The sequence below is a fragment of the Pelophylax lessonae genome (genome assembly GCF_965119305.1).
Source record: "Pelophylax lessonae genome assembly, chromosome: 3".
NCBI lineage: Eukaryota > Metazoa > Chordata > Amphibia > Anura > Ranidae > Pelophylax > Pelophylax lessonae.
The window spans coordinates 113,089,134-113,109,278 of NC_138770.1; the positions used below are offsets into that span (position 1 = coordinate 113,089,134).

Sequence of the window (20,145 nt, forward strand, 5' to 3'; positions counted from 1 at the left end):
AACATGCACTTTTTTTATTTTTATTCATAGTGAGCCAGCAATGGCAGGCCTAGTACTTCACTTAAGTATAACAAGATTCCTTTAAGGGGTCTGTTAACCCAGAAATTATATTTCCATTTTTGAAAATTGTCTACTCCACCATGTAGTCTTGCTCCTGTAGCCGTATTATCTGCTTGCTGTTGCAGGTGGGCAAAGCAGGGAACATCAGTTAAGAGATCTTGCCAGTCTTGAGTCTACCAGTAATGCAAGATGGTGGGTCATTCAAACCACGTTTTGGGTGGACTTCCCCCCTTAAAGCATATCTAAATCCAAAGCCAAAAAAAATGATATATTGCAGCTTATTCAATGTGGTGGCGGCATAGGTTTTGTCACTCCCTGTGAAATGGAAAGAAAGCACAAACTTCCCTATCTTTCTTGTTTAAATAAACAGCCCTATCAATCAACCATGTAACTGAGGTGAACAAAGGCAGACATGTTTAATGTCCAGACTATGTGATTGCCATGGCTTCTCCAGTAGATACTTTGAAAAAAATGACTGTAGCCTTGAAGGGACAGTAAGTGTATTATTCACAGGACTTATAGATGTAAGTAAAGGTAAAAAGTCTTAAAAAAAAAAAAAGAAAAAAAAAATACTGATGCAGCCACTAAATCTAAGCTGCAATATATATTTTTTTTGTGTTTTTAATTTAGATGCACTTTCAACATGAGAGAAAAGCTCCTCTAGATGCATGGAGGAAGGTGTGGTTATTAAGACGAGTGCAGCATTTAAGAACGTAATTAGTCAATCCTGGAAACAGTCACCAGTGTGGCCATAGAATCTCCACTTGAGGATCCTAAACCATCTTTAGCGTACCAACTGCAGTATACTGTAGGTATGTACCATGCATTAGAAGTCTATTTAGCAGCCAGAAAGGTAGGTGTCATCTCTAACTGTAATCCAAAAACAGATCATCAGCCCAATGTTCAACAATAAATACTGTCAATCAAGCAGCTGTTGGTGCTGGACAGAAGGTCGCACTATGTAGAATATTGGATCTGTCGATCTGGCTGTAGAATGCATCCTGATTATCATATGGTGCCGAGCATGTTTGGAATGCCTTCTGAATGCAAAAAACCACTTATACCATACTGGACAAGATGTCCCAAGCAATGTCCAACACATGAAACACAAAAAAATGTGCTCTGCCAATGAGATGTGAATTCCCTTAAAATGAAATAAACATGATATGTACAAAGCTGCAAATGAAGTTATTTGCAGTTTTATTTGAATCGCCCAGAGAAAAATGCCAATGTGTTGGCTTTGGGTAGTTGAGGATGTTCATGGATGGTTGTGAAGAAAGCAGTGAAATCACTTGTACAAGGCAAGCTGAACGCTCAACTCTTATTTCTAAGGCTACAGCAGGTCAGGGAGGTGGCTGTAGACCGAGTCCAGAAGTTTTTGGCTGGCCTCCTGGCTCTTGACGCCTGCGATCTCGAAGAGGCGGTCTAGCTTATCCTCTGCCTGTGGTATCTCATCAATGACCTGCAGCTCCTCTGGACTCAGGATGGGCAGCATGTCATCAAAGATGGGCTGCAAATCACAGGGGTCCAAGCGGACTTGGCGCAGAACGGTGTCTTTCTTTTCTGTGTCAGGCAAAGAATAAAGACATTATTCGGTAAGCCAGGATGACATTAAAGTGTGTTCTGAATAAATATTTAACATCAGCAAAAACAGCTTTAACCAACCTTGGAACGCATCACTGAACCTTTGCAGACATTTGGAAATCACACCGTGTTCCTTGGAACACATCTTATACTCTGTTCATCTACCGGAGTATTCATTTTAGGAGTCTATTTCTCAAGTCTTTTTTCTTAGGATTACAGAGCAGGACCCTTATTACAAAAGGTCATTGACTTAAAGAGGAAGTAAACCCTCCTCAGGAAGTTGTACCTATAGGTAAGCCTATATTAAGGCTTACCTATAGGTACTGTAAATATCTCCTAAACATGTACGGTTTAGGAGATATTTACCTTTAATGCAGCCAGTGACGTCACTGGCGCATGCGCTCTGAAGGAACGGCTGATCGTGCCGTTCCTTCAGAGCCCCGTGCCGTGACCGTCGGCTCCCGCGCGCGTGCGCGGGAGTGACGTCACCGCGGCTCCGGCCAATCAGATGGCCGGATGCCGCGATCCCGGAAGACGGGCGACTATACATGTCGCCCGTCATACAGGTAAGCGGACGGCACGGCGGGGGCTCGTTCTAAGGTAAGTATTTCATAATGAGCTAGTATGCGATGCATACTAGCTCATTATGGGTTTCTCTTTCAGGATGTAAAGAAGATAAAAAAAAAATTTCTCGGTGTACAACCTCTTTAAAGTGGTATTAAACCCAAAAGCCTACCAATTCTTACACGTCTTAGCTGCATTCGATTTCATTTTTCTACTTTTCTTCCCCCTTTATTTTTACCGGTTGGTCCAGCCAGTAACTGTTTTTTTCAACTTCCTTTAACAACCAAGCTGTCCAGTAAAAGCGGTAGTTAGAGGTTTGAGACAAACCATTGAACACTCACAGGGGTGCTTACAATGGTCAGCTTTTATTGATTTATGTAAAACCTTAATCCCAAAAGGAAGAAAAAAAACTGTTGCTGTAAATGCTTAAAAAAGTGTTAGCTGGAGTTTGGCTTTAAATTTGTTAGTCAAGTCCATCTAAACCTACCAGTACATCTAACACTACCCTTTGCAGATTGCTAGAGTGGAGACACTCTAAGAAAGGAAGGGTTACTTGCCAGATCAGCAGGTAAAAATAAAGTAAAAAAAAAAAAAAAGCCTAAACAAAGATCATGAATGCAGCCACCACATTTAAAGGTAGGTAAGCTATATTTTATACATTTTTTGGGTTTAATACAGCTTTAACCCTTTGATTGCTACAGACGTAAGGCTTATGCCACTGGTAGCGAGGGTTTTATACACACTGGGGTTGATTTACCAAAACTGGAGAGTGGAAACTTGTGCAGCTCTGCATAGAAACCAATCAGCTTCCAGTTTTTTTTTTGTCAAAGCTTAATTGAACAAGCTGAAGTGAGAAGCCGGTTGGCTACCATGCAGAGCTTCACCAGATTTTGTACTCTCCAGTTTTAGTAAGTTAACCCCACTGTGTGTATCTTCGTGTGATCTTTCACAAGCCAACTCTTGGATTTCTGATGAAAGTGACTGGGCAGCTATACAGCCAGCCAATCGCTTTCTCAGACTCCTGGAACTTCAATGCTTCCAGGGCTCCAATGTCTCATTAAAGAGGCTTAAAGGACTAGTAACCAGGGTACTGCTTGGGAACAATTAATTTTTCCAGATGTTCCCTATAACATAGCAAATCTTTACTTCAGATCTACTTTAACTCCCATAGGATAGGACTTTGCCCCAAAGTTGGGAAAATCTGGGAATTAGAAGGGTGCACAAAAGATGCTTTTTCTGGCTAACAAAGGTAATAGCATGCCCTTGTGGTGCTTTGATTTTGCAGGCTATCTATATTTAAACACTTAGAATGGCTTACGTGTTCTTCACAGGGTTTTTAGATTAAATAAGGGGATTTAACCGAAAGATTTGCCATCTTATATGAAACATCTAGAAATATGAATTCTGTCTAAGCAGTTTCCTGAAAAAAATGTGCCTTTTGTCTTACATTCTCTTTAAAAAACAATACGCTTTGTGTTCTGTAGCCCCATAGCTGCAATGCTAACTAACTGCTCATGGGACTCAGCGAGATTTGTGAGGTCACTACTGTGCTGCTCAATGTTCTTGCTGGAGTGGAAGCTATACCTCAGAATCTCCATTGCAAGGATCTCCCTGCTTTGGCTTCATCAGTTCTGTTGATCTATGCATTCTATATCGCACCTGCTGATTTTTCAGGAGTATCTAGCGCTCCTGCTCCTCTTTCCAGCATCCTGATTTTGGCTGTGGCATTCTCTTTGTTTGTCTGTCACCCACAAGGTGATTGATGTGGCCAAACTCTGGGTGGAGACCAAACCTGATATAAGCTAGCCAAGCTTGCAGTCTCATGCTTGTGACAGAGTGTGCAATAACTGATCAAGCTGTCTGTCTGCCCTGCTTTGCTAGATTGGATTTCCCTGTGTATGACTTCGGATCGGATATTGACTTTTCTCTGAACTTTGCTCGCCTTTTACCTGGACTGTCATTGACACCTGTCACTGGTTTGCTTTTCTCAGTTCACGCATGCTCTGGCGTGGCAGCCAGGCAATATAGCAGTGTGTATAATTCCTGGGGGCAACAGAGTACTGGTAGGCCCGCTTGTCTTATGGGAAAGGGGTTGCTATAGGTGAAGAACACCGTGGCCAGCTATAGTCTCTGACCTCCTGCGTTAGGGGTAAGTGTGACAGACAGTTCCATCTTGAGGAAACAAAGCTCTGCCTCTACTGACATGGTTGCCTCCATGCAGAGCCACTGTACAGAATACAGCATGGTAAGTCAGTGATGGGAAAAGGTCCGTTTCAGGGAGCCTACAGACAACACTAGTGACTAGCCCTTTGCCCTCTGGTTGCTTTTTTCCTCAGCTTCCACAGTTCAGGTTTACATTAATAGTAGCACAACTATACACATCATCTACTCCTGTTAGATCTTTTTCTGCTCACTCTAGTAATCTGTAAACCCTATGCATGTATTGACCTGAATCCCAAGTCTAGCATACTCCTGTTATCTACCTCTTATATCCTACAATATAATGCCCTATCGACCCTATAGAGAGGAACAGGCACTACGCGGTAAGATGAGAAGGTGTCCCACAGCTCTAACTTGGACATCATCACTGATACATATCAGCATGTCTACCTTTCCTATCCTCCATCGCAATTATGTTTATTACAGTACTGGGATATTTTCAAATCACAAATTAGAAAGGCCTATATAATTACCTTTGGTTATAAACGAGCCTGTTCTGCTAAGGGCAGAGGACCCGCTGGAGGTGGAGTCACAGCGAAGGAGAGGTTCAGACTCGTCGACGAAGAAGCCTTTACTCTTGTCAAGAGGGGAGGGTTCTGTAGGTGGTGCAACTTGATCAGGAGCCTTGAGGCAGGCATCAGGAGCTGGCATTGGCTGGGTGGAGGTCACCTGGAGAGCAAGCTTCTCATCTTCTATCTATGAGGAGAAGAAATAAATGTCATGTACTTAAACTTTATTTTTTTTCTTTTTGAATTAGTTACACATGTATATTATAAATCCATTTATTCAAATGTACTAAATATTCAAATTATCTATCTGAGAAATATTTAAGTGTTAGAATTCCACAATCACCTCTACATAGAATGTGACCTTTTCATCATGCACAGCCTGTATATTAAGAATGCACAAATATGTAGCTAGGTTTGGTGCCCTATGTGAGTTGTGCATGTCCCATCAACTAGTGTGGCTGCCCATTGATAAAATCTGTACTAAGCCTCACCCATTTCTTTATTTCTGTTTCATCTTACTGTTCTCAAACCCTAACTACTAAAAACGTTTGTAATAATTAGCAATGCTGTGGTCTCCCCTAGACACAGCCGCTGCAGGAAGGTCATATGGGTTCTTGTTTTAACCATAGATCTAGACTAGTGTTTCTCAACCTTTTTTTAGTTGTGGCACCCTTAACAATTCAGCAAAATCTCGAGGCACCCCATTCTAAAATGTAAAAAAAACCCTAAACTAATAGTTTTACATAACGTAGCAACATCCATACACGTGGGCCATCCGACATTAGAAGTGATTTATCCCTCCACTATTGCAAACTGGTATGGACTAGTATTCTAGGGTTTCTCTTCTCCCTCAGTTTCTCTTCTTTTATTTGCTAATGTGACCTCAGTGCTTATCCGCACAACGTCCAGGATTATCAGGGTGCCAGTGGCTTGACCAGCACAGTGCCCAGGGTTATCAGGGTGCCAGTGGCCTGACCAGCACAATGGCCAGAGTTGTAATTCTACAAAGTAAAAACCTGTGGCAATTTGTTGCCATTTTGTCAAGGCACCCCTGAAGAACCCAGGAGGCACACCAGGGTTTTTATAAAAAAAAAAACAAAACTATTTCAATTAAAAAATATTGAAGAAGAATATGGAAGATATTTCCAACTATTAACCACAAGTCACGAGAAGCCTCTGCCAGTCCAGTGCTCCAACCACCACCACATGGACATCATCACCAGAGCCTGACACCTCATAAGAAAGAAGGTCTTATAATGCTTTAAATTGCTCTAAGAAAAAAGAAGCTTTAAAATACTTAATGGAATAAAAGACCAGCATCCACCAAATTGTCCCCCCCCCCCCCCCCCAGGCAGCACCTCGCTCAGAGATGGGGGGACTTCTAGTTTAATATTTCCAATTATTTTTTTTTTTTTTAATAAACGTTAATGAACTTACAAGATGGAAAATGGCTAGACCCATAGAATGTTGTCAGAGGGTTGCCTGAAAGGCTAAAAGCATTCTTTGTGTACAGAATTTTTTTTTTTTCACACCTTCTTAAACTTTTGCTCAGTAATCTTAAGCCCCTTTCACACAATCCAGTCCGTAAGGTAGACTCCGTTTATCTCAGCGGGGGATCACACTCTGTGTGCGGAGACACAGCTGTCTGGTCCCGCTGTTCTCTATGGGGGAATCGGATGGTAACGGACTGTCTGTCCGTTTTCATCCGATCGACTAATGGAAAATAGGGTTTCCATCCGTCCAGATTTGACGGATCAGAGGTCAGCGGACATGTCTCCGCTGACATCCGATGCCCCATAGAGATGCATGGGTTGTCCGTTCAGATCTGCCAAAAAAACTGACAGGCGGATCTGAACAGTCCGCCTGTGTGAAAGGGGCATTACTCACCAGCCACTTTATTAGATACACCTGTTCAAAAGCTTGGTAACACAAATTGCTATTTAACCAATCACATGGCAGCAACTCAATAAATATAGGCATCTAGATGAGGTGAAGATTTGCTGAAGTTCAAACAGAGCATCAGAATGGGGAAGAAATGGGATTTAAGTGACTTTTGCATGGTTGTTGGTACCAGACGGGTTAGTCTGAGTATTTCAAAAACTGCTCATCTACTGGAATTTTCATGCAGAACCATTTCTAGGGTTTACAGAGAATGGTCCGAAAAAGAGAAAATATCCAGGGAGTGTCAGCTGTGTGGACGAAAATGCCTTGTTGATGTCAGAGGTCTGTATGACTACAGTGTGCCCATCTTCTGATGACTCCTTCCAGCAGGATAATGCACCATGTCACAAAGCTCAAATCATCTCACCACTTGTTATTGAACATGACAATGAGATCACTGTACTCCAATGGCCTCCACGGTCACCAGATCTTAATCCAATAGAGCACCTTTGGGATGTGGTGGAAAGGGAAATTCGCATCATGGATGTGCAACCGACAAATCTGCAGCAACTGCGTGATGCTATCATGTCAATATGGACCAAAATCTCTGAGGAATGTTTTTAATACCTTGTTGAATCTATGCCAGGAAGAATTAAAGCGGAGTTCCACCCTAAAATTAAACTTACCTCCATCTTCATGCCCGGGGTCACCTGAAAAACAAATGGATAATCGCAATTTTTTTTTTTTACTTACCTGGTTTAGAAGAAAATATACTTGCCCTACTTCCTCTTCCTCCCGTTGGCGGCCACAGCGATTCGTCACTTCCTGGCTTGCAATGATTCCTGGGAGCTGAACGTCATCGCTCCCAGGAATCAATGTGCCTGCAGCGGCCCCGACATCTGTTCCGGTGCAGGCACCATCATACCTTGCTAAAAAGCTTCTGGGCATGCCCAGAAGCTGTGCAGGGATGACACTGCGGCACCGGAAGTGACGGCAGAACCGGTGCAGTGCATCGTGGGACCGAAGAAGACGGAAGAGGACACAGAAGAGGATCGCGCTGGCTTCAAGCTGCCCACACCGGAGATGGCAGCGAAGTACAATACATTTTCAAGGTAAGTATTTCTTCTAAAAAGTAAGTGCAACCCGGGACAGATCAGAGGCTATCCATTGTGGAATGCACTACCCCTGACTGTCCCGGGGGTATTTTTATTAAAAAAAGCTTTCAAAGGGTGGAACTCCGCTTTAAGGCAGTTCTGAAGGCAAAAAGGGGAGTCAAACTCAACACTAGGGAGGTGCACCTAAGTGGCTGATGAGTATATATGTATTTAAAGGCCTGTGTTGATGAGCGTTTGGGCTTGGGTCGATGCCATCAGTTTGTGATGCTTCTGAGATCATACAGAACTCACTGACATGCATTTGACTTGTAGTTGTCTTCCATCTGACCTGCATTTAACATGCTTCAAGCAGGTTTTGCATCTCCATAGATTTGTTTCGGAAGGCAAAACCCACTTAAAACAAATAAAAACCCGCTACATAGGACCCAACTATCATGAGAACCTTTAGAAACATTAGGCAGTTATAGCTTTGCAGAAATTATAATGAAGCCATGTTAAGATGCAAACATTGCTTGGCTTCTCAACAGCTGTCTGATAAATAAGCCAAGTTCAAAGCAGTCCAGTTCAATGTTAGCTGAAGGTTGCCATCATTGCTTGACGTGATGGCTGCCTGGTCACAGAAATCAGAGGACATAGAGGGTAACGATTAACCGGAGAGAAAGGAGGCAGAGCTGTCAATCATTGTCAATTACTGGGAGCGGGCATGGTAACAGGAGCGACTCTCCCCGTATCAGAGAGGCTCAGTGTGTGCCCTGGCAGAACAGCCTGATGGAACTCCATGTGAATACTAATATCAGCCATAAATGAAAATATGAAAACCACCTAAAATGAACTTGTACCTTGACTACAGCAGGCAAACTAACCTTTTCCCTTTATAGCAGGCCAAGTACGCACCCTTTAATTACCTTTCCATCATTCCCCTGCAACCAGAGAATAAACTCTTACAAACCAAAGGCACCAAATATATATTGAAACAAGCATTGTGTTATTTAAATAAGCATTATATTATTTATTGAAGTAAGCATTGTATTATTATTGTAAATAATATTTATTAGGTACACCTGTTCAATTGATGGGTAACACAAATTGCTAATTAGCCAACCATATGGCAGCAACTCAATGCATTTAAGCAATTCTAGACGCGGTATAGATAACTTGATGAAGTTCAAACAGAGCATCAGAATGGGGAAGAAAGGGGATTCAAGTCACTTTGAATGTGGCATGGTTGTTGGTGCCAGAAAGACTGGTCTGAGTATTTTAAAAACTGTTCATCTACTGGGATTTTCACACACAACCATCTCTAGGGTTTACAGAAAATGATCTGAAAAAGAGAAAATATCCAGCGAGTGTCAGTTGTGTGGACAAATGTGCCTTTTATGAGGAGAATGGGCAGACTGGTTTGAGATGATAGAAAGGTAACAGTAACTCAAATAACCATTTGTTACAACCAAGGTCCACACCGGGTGGCACACCTGTCAGCTAAGAAAAAGGAAACTGAGGCTACAATTCGCACAGCTCACCAAAATTGGACTATAGAAGATTGGAAAAATGTTGCCTGGTCTGAGGAGTCTTATATTCAGCTGCAACATTCAGATGGTAGGGTCAGAATTTGTCATGAAAGAATAGATCCATCCTGCCTTGTGTCAATGGTTCAGGCTGGTGGTGTAATGGTGTGGGGGATATTTTCTTGGCACACTTTGGGTCCCTTAGTACCAACTGAGCATCAGTTAAACGCCATGGCCTACCACCTGAGTATTGTTGCTGACCATGTCCATCCCTTTATGATTACAGTGTACTCCTATTCTGATGGCTCCTTCCAGCAGGATAATGCACAATGTCACAAAGCTCAGATCATCTCACCACTGGTTTCTTCAACATGACAATGAGATCACTGTACTCCAATGGCCTCCACAGCAGTAGCGTCACTATGGGGGGTGCGGGGGGGCGGTCCGCACCGGGTGACACCCGCCAGAGGGGTGACACCAGCCCGGGATGTCTCCCCAGCTGCCTCCAGTCTACACTTCTCACTGTAGTGTATGTACGGAGTACACTGAACTAAAGCCGCCCCTCCTCCTTAAGCTGTGATGTTTACTTCCTGTGTACACAGAGGAGGAGGGGGAGGAGGCACACACCACGCTGCTGATTATGGCATTCTCTGTCAGGATAGAAGAAGCTACCGTTAGTAGGACAAGGTAAATTGCAGGTAACCCTTGCACTGCTGGCACATTATAACTGGAAGGATTGTTCATGTTCTTTTTAACTTCAAGAAAATTGAACTTCAAAAGTATTTTATGTTTTAGGAGAGTGCTGCTGTAATATACCATGTACTATGTGTCCAGTCTCTTGTAAACTACAGAAGCATGCTCCCAGTCTCCATTATCCCCTGTACTATAATGTATGTGGAAAAGTGCACTGATAAATGTATGTGAGCTGCAACCAAAGATCCAATAGGAATAAATAGTGATGAAAAAAGTCTGGTGCACTAAATGGTTACCATCATGAACAAGTGTTATGTGATACCAAAACTGGACCTTATTAAACAATTGTGATGATTACAAAAAATAAAATACAGAGTGAATAAATATTCCTTGAAAGAATATTACTTAACAGCCGATTCACATTTGTGCAAGTGCGGCGCTCGCATGTAATATCGGAGCGCACTGCTCCTTCATTATATGCAATCGGCTGTGCGGTGCGAATTCAGCCATACACTTTGTATGGCTAAATTCGCACTGCACCCGCAGTAAAATCGCACAGGACCCTTTTTTTGAGCCGCATCAGGATCGGATCGCACAGCGGTTCACACTTGTGCGATCCGATCCTGTGCAAACTGTAAGATCGCACTGCGATATGCGATCAAACTGGGGGTGTCGTTAAGATTACATTGACACCCCCAGCGTATCGCATATGGCAGTGTGAACTGCCAAGGGTGCGTTTGTGATGCGGGAACAGGCTGCGAATTCGCAGCCTTCCCGCATCGCATAAGTGTGAACCAAGGATAAAACAAAATTATGCAATTGTCACACACAATAATAAGTCCAAATGTGAAAAGTGCAATAAATCCCAAAATAAAGTCCAATTAAAATCCACAGGTGCTGAATGTTGGGAGGTGAAATAGTGGTGAACTGGTATTCAGAAGTGACGACAATCGTGATACAAAGTGAAGGTTTCCCACCACCTCACAGATTTGCTTCTTACCAGAATTGGGTTGGTAAAGGGCAGATAGCAGAAAAATCGGTTCCAAGGGGAACCTCTGTGATGAAACCGAGAGTGAGTGCTGTGCTGAGACTCACACCTATATATAAAAGGGCTGCTTACCAGATCCCAATTATTTCAGGCTATTGGTTATTATGCAGACTCTCTGGAGGTCATATGTAAAGAGGGACTCCTGGCGCTCCTGGCATATAGCTCAATCCGAGGTCCTTTTACTTCTTGATGTAGGATCAGTGGGAGGAGCCACTTCACCTGGTGGGGAAGTCGGTATTTGAATTACCTGCGGTAGACGGAGATCTGATACATAGGAGACAATGAGAAGTGTAGGTAGTTGGAAGTTGACCGTCATATCTTAATCCTGTCCATGTGCAGAGAGGTAAGTGGCATTCCCATCCCTTGCATTTGGACCGATTTTTCTGCTATCTGCCCTTTACCAACCCAATTCTGGTAAGAAGCAAATCTGTGAGGTGGTGGGAAACCTTCACATCCCATTTGTATCACGATTGTCATCATTTTTCACATTTGGACTTTTTTATTGTGTGTGACAATTGCATAATTTTGTTTTAAGTAATATTCTTTCAAGGAATATTTATTCACTCTGTATTTAATTTTTTGTAATCATCACAATTGTTTAATAAGGTCAAGTTTTGGTATCACATAACACTTGTTCATGATGGTAACAATTTAGCGCACCAGACTTTTTTTCAACCCCTGTACTATGTCCGCAGTCTTCCGACAACCCCTGTACTATGTCCGCAGTCTTCCGACAACCCCTGTACTATGTCCGCAGTCTTCCAACAACCCCTGTACTATGTCCGCAGTCTTCCGACAACCCCTGTACTATGTCTGCAGTCTTCCGACAACCCCTGTACTATGTCCGCAGTCTTCCGACAACCCCTGTACTATGTCCGCAGTCTTCCGACAACCCCTGTACTATGTCCGCAGTCTTCCGACAACCCCTGTACTATGTCCGCAGTCTTCCGACAACCCCTGTACTATGTCCGCAGTCTTCCAACAACCCCTGTACTATGTCCGCAGTCTTCCAACAACCCCTGTACTATGTCCGCAGTCTTCCGACAACCCCTGTACTATGTCCGCAGTCTTCCGACAACCCCTGTACTATGTCTGCAGTCTTCCGACAACCCCTGTACTATGTCCGCAGTCTTCCGACAACCCCTGTACTATGTCCGCAGTCTTCCGACAACCCCTGTACTATGTCCGCAGTCTTCCGACAACCCCTGTACTATGTCCGCAGTCTTCCGACAACTCCTGTACTATGTCCGCAGTCTTCCGACAACCCCTGTACTATGTCCGCAGTCTTCCAACAACCCCTGTACTATGTCCGCAGTCTTCCAACAACCCCTGTACTATGTCCGCAGTCTTCCGACAACTCCTGTACTATGTCCGCAGTCTTCCGACAACCCCTGTACTATACAACCCCTGTACTATGTCCGCAGTCTTCCGACAACTCCTGTATTATTTCCACATTCTCTGACCATCTCCTGTACTATGTCTGCAGTGTCTGACATCTCCTGTACTATGTCTGCAGTGTCTGACCATCTCTTGTATAATGTCTGCAGTCTCTGACCATCTCCTGTATCATGTCCACAGTCTCAGACAGTCTCTTGTATCATGTCCACAGTCTCAGACAGTCTCTTGTATCATGTCCACAGTCTCAGACAGTCTCTTGTATCATGTCCACAGTCTCAGACAGTCTCTTGTATCGTGTCCACAGTCTCAGACAGTCTCTTGTATCATGTCCACGGTCATTTACAGTCTCTTGTATCATGTCCACAGTCTCTGACAGTCTCTTGTATAATGTCCACAGTCATTGACAGTCTCTTGTATCATGTCCACAGTCTCAGACAGTCTTTTGTATCATGTCCACAGTCTCAGACAGTCTCTTGTATCATGTCCACAGTCTCAGACAGTCTCTTGTATCATGTCCACAGTCTCAGACAGTCTCTTGTATAATGTCCACAGTCATTGACAGTCTCTTGTATCATGTCCACAGTCTCTGACAGTCTCTTGTATAATGTCTGCAGTCTCTGACCATCTCCTGTATCATGTCCACAGTCTCAGACAGTCTCTTGTATCATGTCCACAGTCTCTTGTATCATGTCCACAGTCTCAGACAGTCTCTTGTATCATGTCCACAGTCTCAGACAGTCTCTTGTATCATGTCCACGGTCATTTACAGTCTCTTGTATCATGTCCACAGTCTCTGACAGTCTCTTGTATAATGTCCACAGTCATTGACAGTCTCTTGTATCATGTCCGCAGTCTCTTGTATCATGTCTGCAGTCTCTGACCATATCTTGTATCATGTCTGCAGTCTCTGACCATCTCTTGTATCATGTCTGTAGTCTCTGACCACCTCCTGTATTATTTCCACAGTCTCTGACCATCTCTTGTATGTGGGAGGAATTTTGCCCTTTCCTTACCCCTACACACCCCTGTCTCCTGCACTCTTTGTTTTGTACTCCTGATTATTTTTTTTTTATACATTACACACTCCTGAGCCCTGCGTTCTGTGCATTATGTACTCCTGGACAATGCTCTCTGTGTGTATCATGTACTCCTAAACCTGGCACTGGCTACAGCCTTCTGTGCATTACATTCATCTAAATCTTGAACCCATTGCATTACACACCCTGGACCCCTGCAGCCTGCGCTATGTATCCTAAACCCGTCACTGGCTGCAGCACTCCCCAACCCCTGTGCTCTGCTTTACACACTCCCGCACTATATACACAATACTGTACATTATATACTTCTCACCAAAGTCTTCATTGTCTCAACAGTTGCTGGTTGCTATGCAGTCCCTGACTATTTTATTGAATTTATTCTTTAAGGTAGGCTCAGACAAAACAATCAAAGCATATTTTATAGGTACAAGGAAGCCTGGGTTTTGTTTAAACATATCCCTTTAGCTCCTCCCACAATTTACAGCGACCTAGCATGCCGCAGAACTTTTCACTCCTCCAGTGTCCCTCATTCTGAAGTTCAAAGTAGGGAGGTATGATTAAGCAGTGACAACAGGCTCTTTTCCTCGCTCAGTCCACCAGAGAACAGGTAGCGAGCTGCGGGCTGTCAGTTTATCTTCCCCACTTCCCCCCCTTTTTTCTCCTGTCAGCAGTGCAGGAGAAGAGAGAGCGGCTCTCATCTGATTGCCGCCTAGCTTACTGCCCAGTCTTTTTCCCTTCCAATTGGCCACCGCTCAGGGCCAATCAGAAGAGACTAGGGGGGCATCATGGGACATGTAGTCCCGGAAGATTGGCGGCCCCATTTGTAGTCCACAGGGAGCAGACCATAGCCCCCAGCATGCACTCTGCTACGGGGAGAGATTGAGGACTGGGAACCTGGGAAAAAGCTGAGGGAGGGAGTGCTACACCATAAAGAGAGGACTGTGCTGGGGGGAAGTCAGAAAGAGCCACACTGCCCAGCACCACCAGAGAGAGAAAGACTTTGTCATTGCCAGGGTACAGACGGGCTACATTACTGACCAAAGTCAGCCTGGTCAACCCAGAGGGAGCGAACGTATAACCAGAGGGATCACTGCTGCATTTTTGCTGGGTCTGGCAGGATGGCCTGTCAGCCATTATCCGTTACTGCTCCTAGGAACTGAGGCATTAGGAAGTGCCTAACCTGCTATCCTCTAGGCCTTAATGACCGTCGCAACCTGCTACAAAAAACTCCCAACGCTGAGCTGCTGCCCGGCCCGAATATAGGGGGGGGGGGGGGGGTGACACCATGTTTTACCACACCAGGTGACACCAACCCTAGTGACGCCACTGCTCCACAGTCACCAGATTTCAATCCAATAGAGCAGGATGTGGTGGAACAGGAGAGTCACATCATGGATGTGCAGCAACTGGGTGATGCCATCATGTCAATATGGACCTAAATTTCTGAGGAATGTTTCCATCACCTTGTTGAATCTATGCCACAAAGAATTAGGGCAGTTCTGAAGGCAAAAAGGGGGTCCAACCCGGTACCAGAAAGTGTACCTATTAAAATGGTCAGTGAGTGTATATTGTGTCTAGGCCTGTAAAAAAAAATCTCCACAGTTTCAATTTACAAGCGTATATTTATGTTTCCGTCTGCCAGTACACAGTGCTGTGACCAGGCTGTCATCACCAACCACAGAGAAGGTAGCAGGGACGGGGGGTACATACTTTACTCCCCAGCTATTGTGATGTATTCTTATTTCCTCTTTGCTGCCAGAGAGCGACACTGCTGCAATATGCTGTAATCTAAAACAAAAAAATAATAATAAAACCGCCAAGGGAGATCACTGGCTTGGAAGACATTATAGAGATATTCTATATCACTTGTACATTTAGCCAGTCCTAGTTTCTAATGGCAAAAAATGATGAAGCTGGAGGTTATGGACAGAACCATTGAAGCAAAGTTTTTTTTAATTGGCTCAGCACATGACTTTTATATCAGAATAGACCTCAGCAGGAAAATTGCATGTTGCTAGTCTGCAATTTTTCTAGAATGCCACTTTTTTCACTGCAGGACTATGTGCACAAATACAGAGGAGATTACAAAACTCAGAGCCGGTATTAAATGACACCAGCAATCAGAAAGAAGGAGTAGGGAGTCACAAGACCAGGGGCAGTCAGCTCACCTCTAGATAGTCATTTATCTTATTTCATACAGACTACTGTAATCAGATAAAAATGGATTTTTGTAAAATCTTACCGTAAAATCCTTTTCTCTTAGCTCATCGACAGACGTAGTCCTCGGTGATACACCACCTTCGGGTTATGTTACCTCCGCAGGAGCAGGACTAGACAGGAAATTAAAAAGCTCTGGCCACACCCTAGGGGCAGTCCCAGAGGGTATATCCTCTCTCTCTCTGCCTCAGCAAATCAGTTATGTGAAAAAGCAGTGCTTAGAGAATTTAACCCAACCCAACTCCAAAACAGAGGGGCGGGGACTACGTCTGTCGATGAGCTAAGAGAAAAGGATTTTACGGTAAGATTTTACAAAAATCCATTTTTCTCTAGCGCTCATCGACAGACGTAGTCCTCGGTGATACACCACCTTCGGGACGTCCCAGAGAAGTATCACAACTGAGGGGTGGGAAAATGGAAATCAAATCCCAATCTAGAAGGCCCAACCGGTGCCAACTAGAAGTTTACAATGCTCATCCTTTATGATGAGACTCAACAAAAAAGGAGAAAAAATTTTTTTTTTTTTTTTTTTTCAAACAGAAAAAACCCTCGAGGTAGACCACCGGTCTCCTCAAATTGCGGCCTGCAAAACCTTGCGGCCAAATGAGGCATCCGCCGATGCCGTCACATCAATTTTATAGAATTTTGTAAAGGTATGTACCGACGACCAGGTGGCCGCCTTACATACCTGGACCACTGACGCCTGATGGCGAAAGGCCCAGGAAGTACTGAGCGCTCGAGTGGAGTGCGCCCTAACAGGGAACGGAGGACTCTGACCCTTAATAGAATAAGCCTGTACCACCGTTTGTCTAATCCATTTGGCAATGGTCGCGGCAGATGCAGGCAAACCCTTTCTGGGGCCATCCGTGATCACAAAAAGTGAATCCGTCTTACGGAATGATTCCGTAGATTTCAGGTATACCCCGATTGCCCGAACCACATCTAAGGAATGCAACGCATGTTCCCGATGATGCTTGGGCTGAGGACACAAGGAAGGTAGTACAATATCTTCATTCAGATGAAAATCTGAAACCACCTTGGGAAGAAAAGATGGCTTAGGATGAAGTACTACCTTATCCCTATGAATCACTAGGTATGGTGACTGGCATGATAATGCAGCCAGTTCTGACACCCTGCGAGCAGAAGTAATAGCCACCAAGAAGGCCACCTTCTGGGATAGAGTAAGCAAGGGAATCTCCCTGATGTTTTCAAAAGGAGGTTTCTGTAGAACCGACAAAACCAAATTAAGATCCCAGGGCGGTAAGGGCGCGCGGACTGGAGGAGCCAGGTGCCGCACCCCCTGGATGAAATTCCGCACCAAGGATTTGGTAGCTAAAGGCTTCTGAAAGAAGATTGCTAATGCTGAAACTTGACCCTTGATGGTGCTCAAGGCTAGCTTCTGCTCAACCCCTTGTTGCAAAAAAGCCAATATTCGAGTCACCGAATAGGTACGTGGAGGAAATCCTAAAGATTCGCACCACGCAATATAAGTCTTCCATGTGTGATAATAGACTTTGCTGGAAGTCGCTTTCCTTGCTTTAATAAGGGTAGGAATGACTGAAGTAGACAAACCTCTGTCCTTCAGTACTTGGGTCTCAATGGCCAGGCCATTAAAACCAGCGACTGTAAAGCACGAAGGTAAATTGGTCCTAGAGACCACAGACACTCCCTGAGACGAAGTTCCCACGGAACGTCTGCGACTAACATGTCCAAGTCGGCCAGGCCGGCTAGAGGAGGCCAGCCTAGAATTTCTAGGACCACTGGCGCTGATTGGATCTGAACCAGGCGTCCCTAGAGCTATCTGGCCCCGACCATCCGAGAAAGTCTGGTCGTTTTCTGTTCCCACACATTTATCAAATACCTGATAGTTATCAGGAAAGGTGATCTTTTCTGGTTGAACCTCAGGGACCGAAGTCACCCGACTAGAGGCTACTTGGCCTATCTGGTCAACCAGATCCGATTCCTGTGAGGTATCGGGCCTAATCTTAGGAAAAGGTAAAGGAAAAGATCTTTTCAGGGAACGGTAACTACCGCTTCCTGTGGTACTTAAATGTTGGAAGGGAAGAATCGCACCGGTAGTAGTGGTTGATGCTCGATCTAATGTCCTGAATACCGGTGAAAACGTCCCCCCACCCTGAAACCGGGTGGGGGCGCACCTTCAGGCTGTGTACTCCTTTGCTTCGGGTTTGGCTGGGTTGGTCCCCTTCTTGAACCCTCCTGGAGGAGTCTTGCCTTTCCCGCTAGTACCAGCCGGGCGCCCTTTATGGGCGGTAAAGAAAGGTCCTCGCTTGTTGCGAGATCCCTTAGCTTTTGCAGCCTGTGGCAAAAAAGTGCTCTTGCCCCCAGTGGCATCCTTAATGATCTGTTCCATCAAATCAGATGTCTCCTGGGGAATATCTTTTCCCCTAAGATCTTGGCGTACCATTTTCGCCCATTCCGTAAGTGTCTGGGAAACTAGACCAATAACGATTACTGGTCTAAATGCTGACCCTATCAGAGAAAAGATAGTGCGGGACTCTGCTTCTATCTTTCGATCCACCGGATCCTTAAAGGACGGAGTGTCCTCCACTGGAATAACCGTGGCTTTATTCAGCCTGGAAATAGGCGGATCCACGACTGGTGGTACCGTCCATTTCTTAATGATGGATTCCTCAAACGGATAGCGTCTAGCAATACGCTTGGAAATAGTAAAGGTACGTTTAGAATGCTCCCATTCTCCTTTAATCTGATTACCAAAACATTTAGGTACAGGAAAAGCCTTCGCCGTCTTGATGGGCTTATTAGTCTCTGTTTCAGTTGCCTCTGCCGGTAAAGCCTCAAGTTTTAAGGTTTCTTGCACTGCCACAACTAGTGCGTCCACCAATGCTTCTTCCTGAATTATAGCAAGAGAAGAAGCGTCCTCCTCACTGTCTGAGGGGGCTTTACCTGGGATAACAGCCCTTGCAGAGGAACCTGCAACTGCCGTGACCATCTCTGAATCTGAGTCAGAGGTGTCAGATGGTATAGGGGTAGGCGGGGGTCGCTTCCTTGACCCCCGTCCCTGACAGGCCGCCTCCACCCGAGCCACCATAGACTCCAAAATTGCTGTAAATGACTCTATACTCTGTGCACCGGCGGGTCCCGAGGCCCCCTCGAGGGAAACAGGTGGGGGAATCTGTGTGGCAGGGTCCATAATAACTCCAGTTACTTCCTGGATAATATAATTCAAAAGTAAAGAAAAAACTTTTTTTTTTTTTTCTGACCCCCGGCGCCACAAAAAAGCCCCTTAGTGTTACCTGCTTAGGGATCCCTATCGATCGAGAGAGAGAGAGATAGACCCCCAGGCTCACCACTTGATGCTCAGAGTTAAACTGCAACAGCTTACAGCGCTGTCTTGACAAACAGGAAGTCTTTTGGCTGGCTGCCCGGGAAGAAAGGAGGCGGCTCCGCCCCTCTGCACGCCTTCCGGCGCCTCCCCCAAGCTCCACGAGGTGTAGGATCACCTCAAACATGGCCGCCCCCATGCTGGAGACACGAGGCTACGCCAAAATGGCGGCTCGTGCGATCCTGCAAGAAAAAATGGCGGCGGCCTGCTGAATGGCGGTGTGCTGCAGGGCACACAACACTGTCTCTGCCTGGGGATATGGCGTGGTTGGCGGTATCGGCCCCTGGCGGACCGCATGGCCGTTCGGGAGGCCTGCTAATAGCTGGAGATCTGATTTGGAAGGCAGTCTACATGTCCGTGGCTTCTGACTGGTAGGTAGCTTATACTAACCCATAAGATTCCCAGAATGCCACAGATTACATCTTTTAAACATGTATACAATAGATTGTTAGCTCCCAAACCAAGCCTCCTGGCTTTTTGTACACAAAAAATCACACTCAAAGTAGGAGGATCTGTGACATGTTATAGGACAGAAAGGACTCTTTCTTACCATACAGAGAGGGGCCCGCGTTCACCACAAAACCCGTCAGGGGGAAAGGGGGGAACATACTACTCACCATACCGGAACCAGGAGGGCACCAACTCCTGACAGTACCCCTCTCCACCGGGGCGGGAGGGCTGTCGACCGATACGAACGCCGTGACTCATGGTCTTTGGCGTTTCAGCGAGACGTTTAACTCGCGGGTTCAGTCCTTTTAACGGGACTTTGTCGCGGCCGACCCAGCGCGGAGCTATGGCCTGCACGCGCTCGTAGGCTGAACTGGGGTGACCACCGGATCTCAACATCCAGCCCGTCGCCCAGTTCAGCTTTCTTGCTTGAAGATCTCACAGGAACACTGGAGAAAAAGCTGTCTAAAAAAATCCTTTAAGAAAAAATTCTTGCCAGGACC

General features: G+C 45.1%; 1 protein-coding gene across 1 annotated transcript in view; it reads right to left on the minus strand.

The window, feature by feature from the left end:
• Positions 1-657: 657 nt before the first annotated feature.
• TNFRSF21 (TNF receptor superfamily member 21) overlaps positions 658-20,145 on the minus strand; it is a 179,043-nt gene continuing 159,555 nt past the window's right edge. Inside the window, exons 5-6 of the mRNA XM_082251677.1 lie at positions 4,902-5,124; positions 658-1,623 (exon numbers count right to left, since the gene is read on the minus strand). Of these exons, the coding sequence (XP_082107803.1) occupies positions 1,394-1,623; positions 4,902-5,124 (453 nt within the window). The 3' untranslated portion in view covers positions 658-1,393. The remainder of the gene's footprint in view (positions 1,624-4,901; positions 5,125-20,145) is intronic.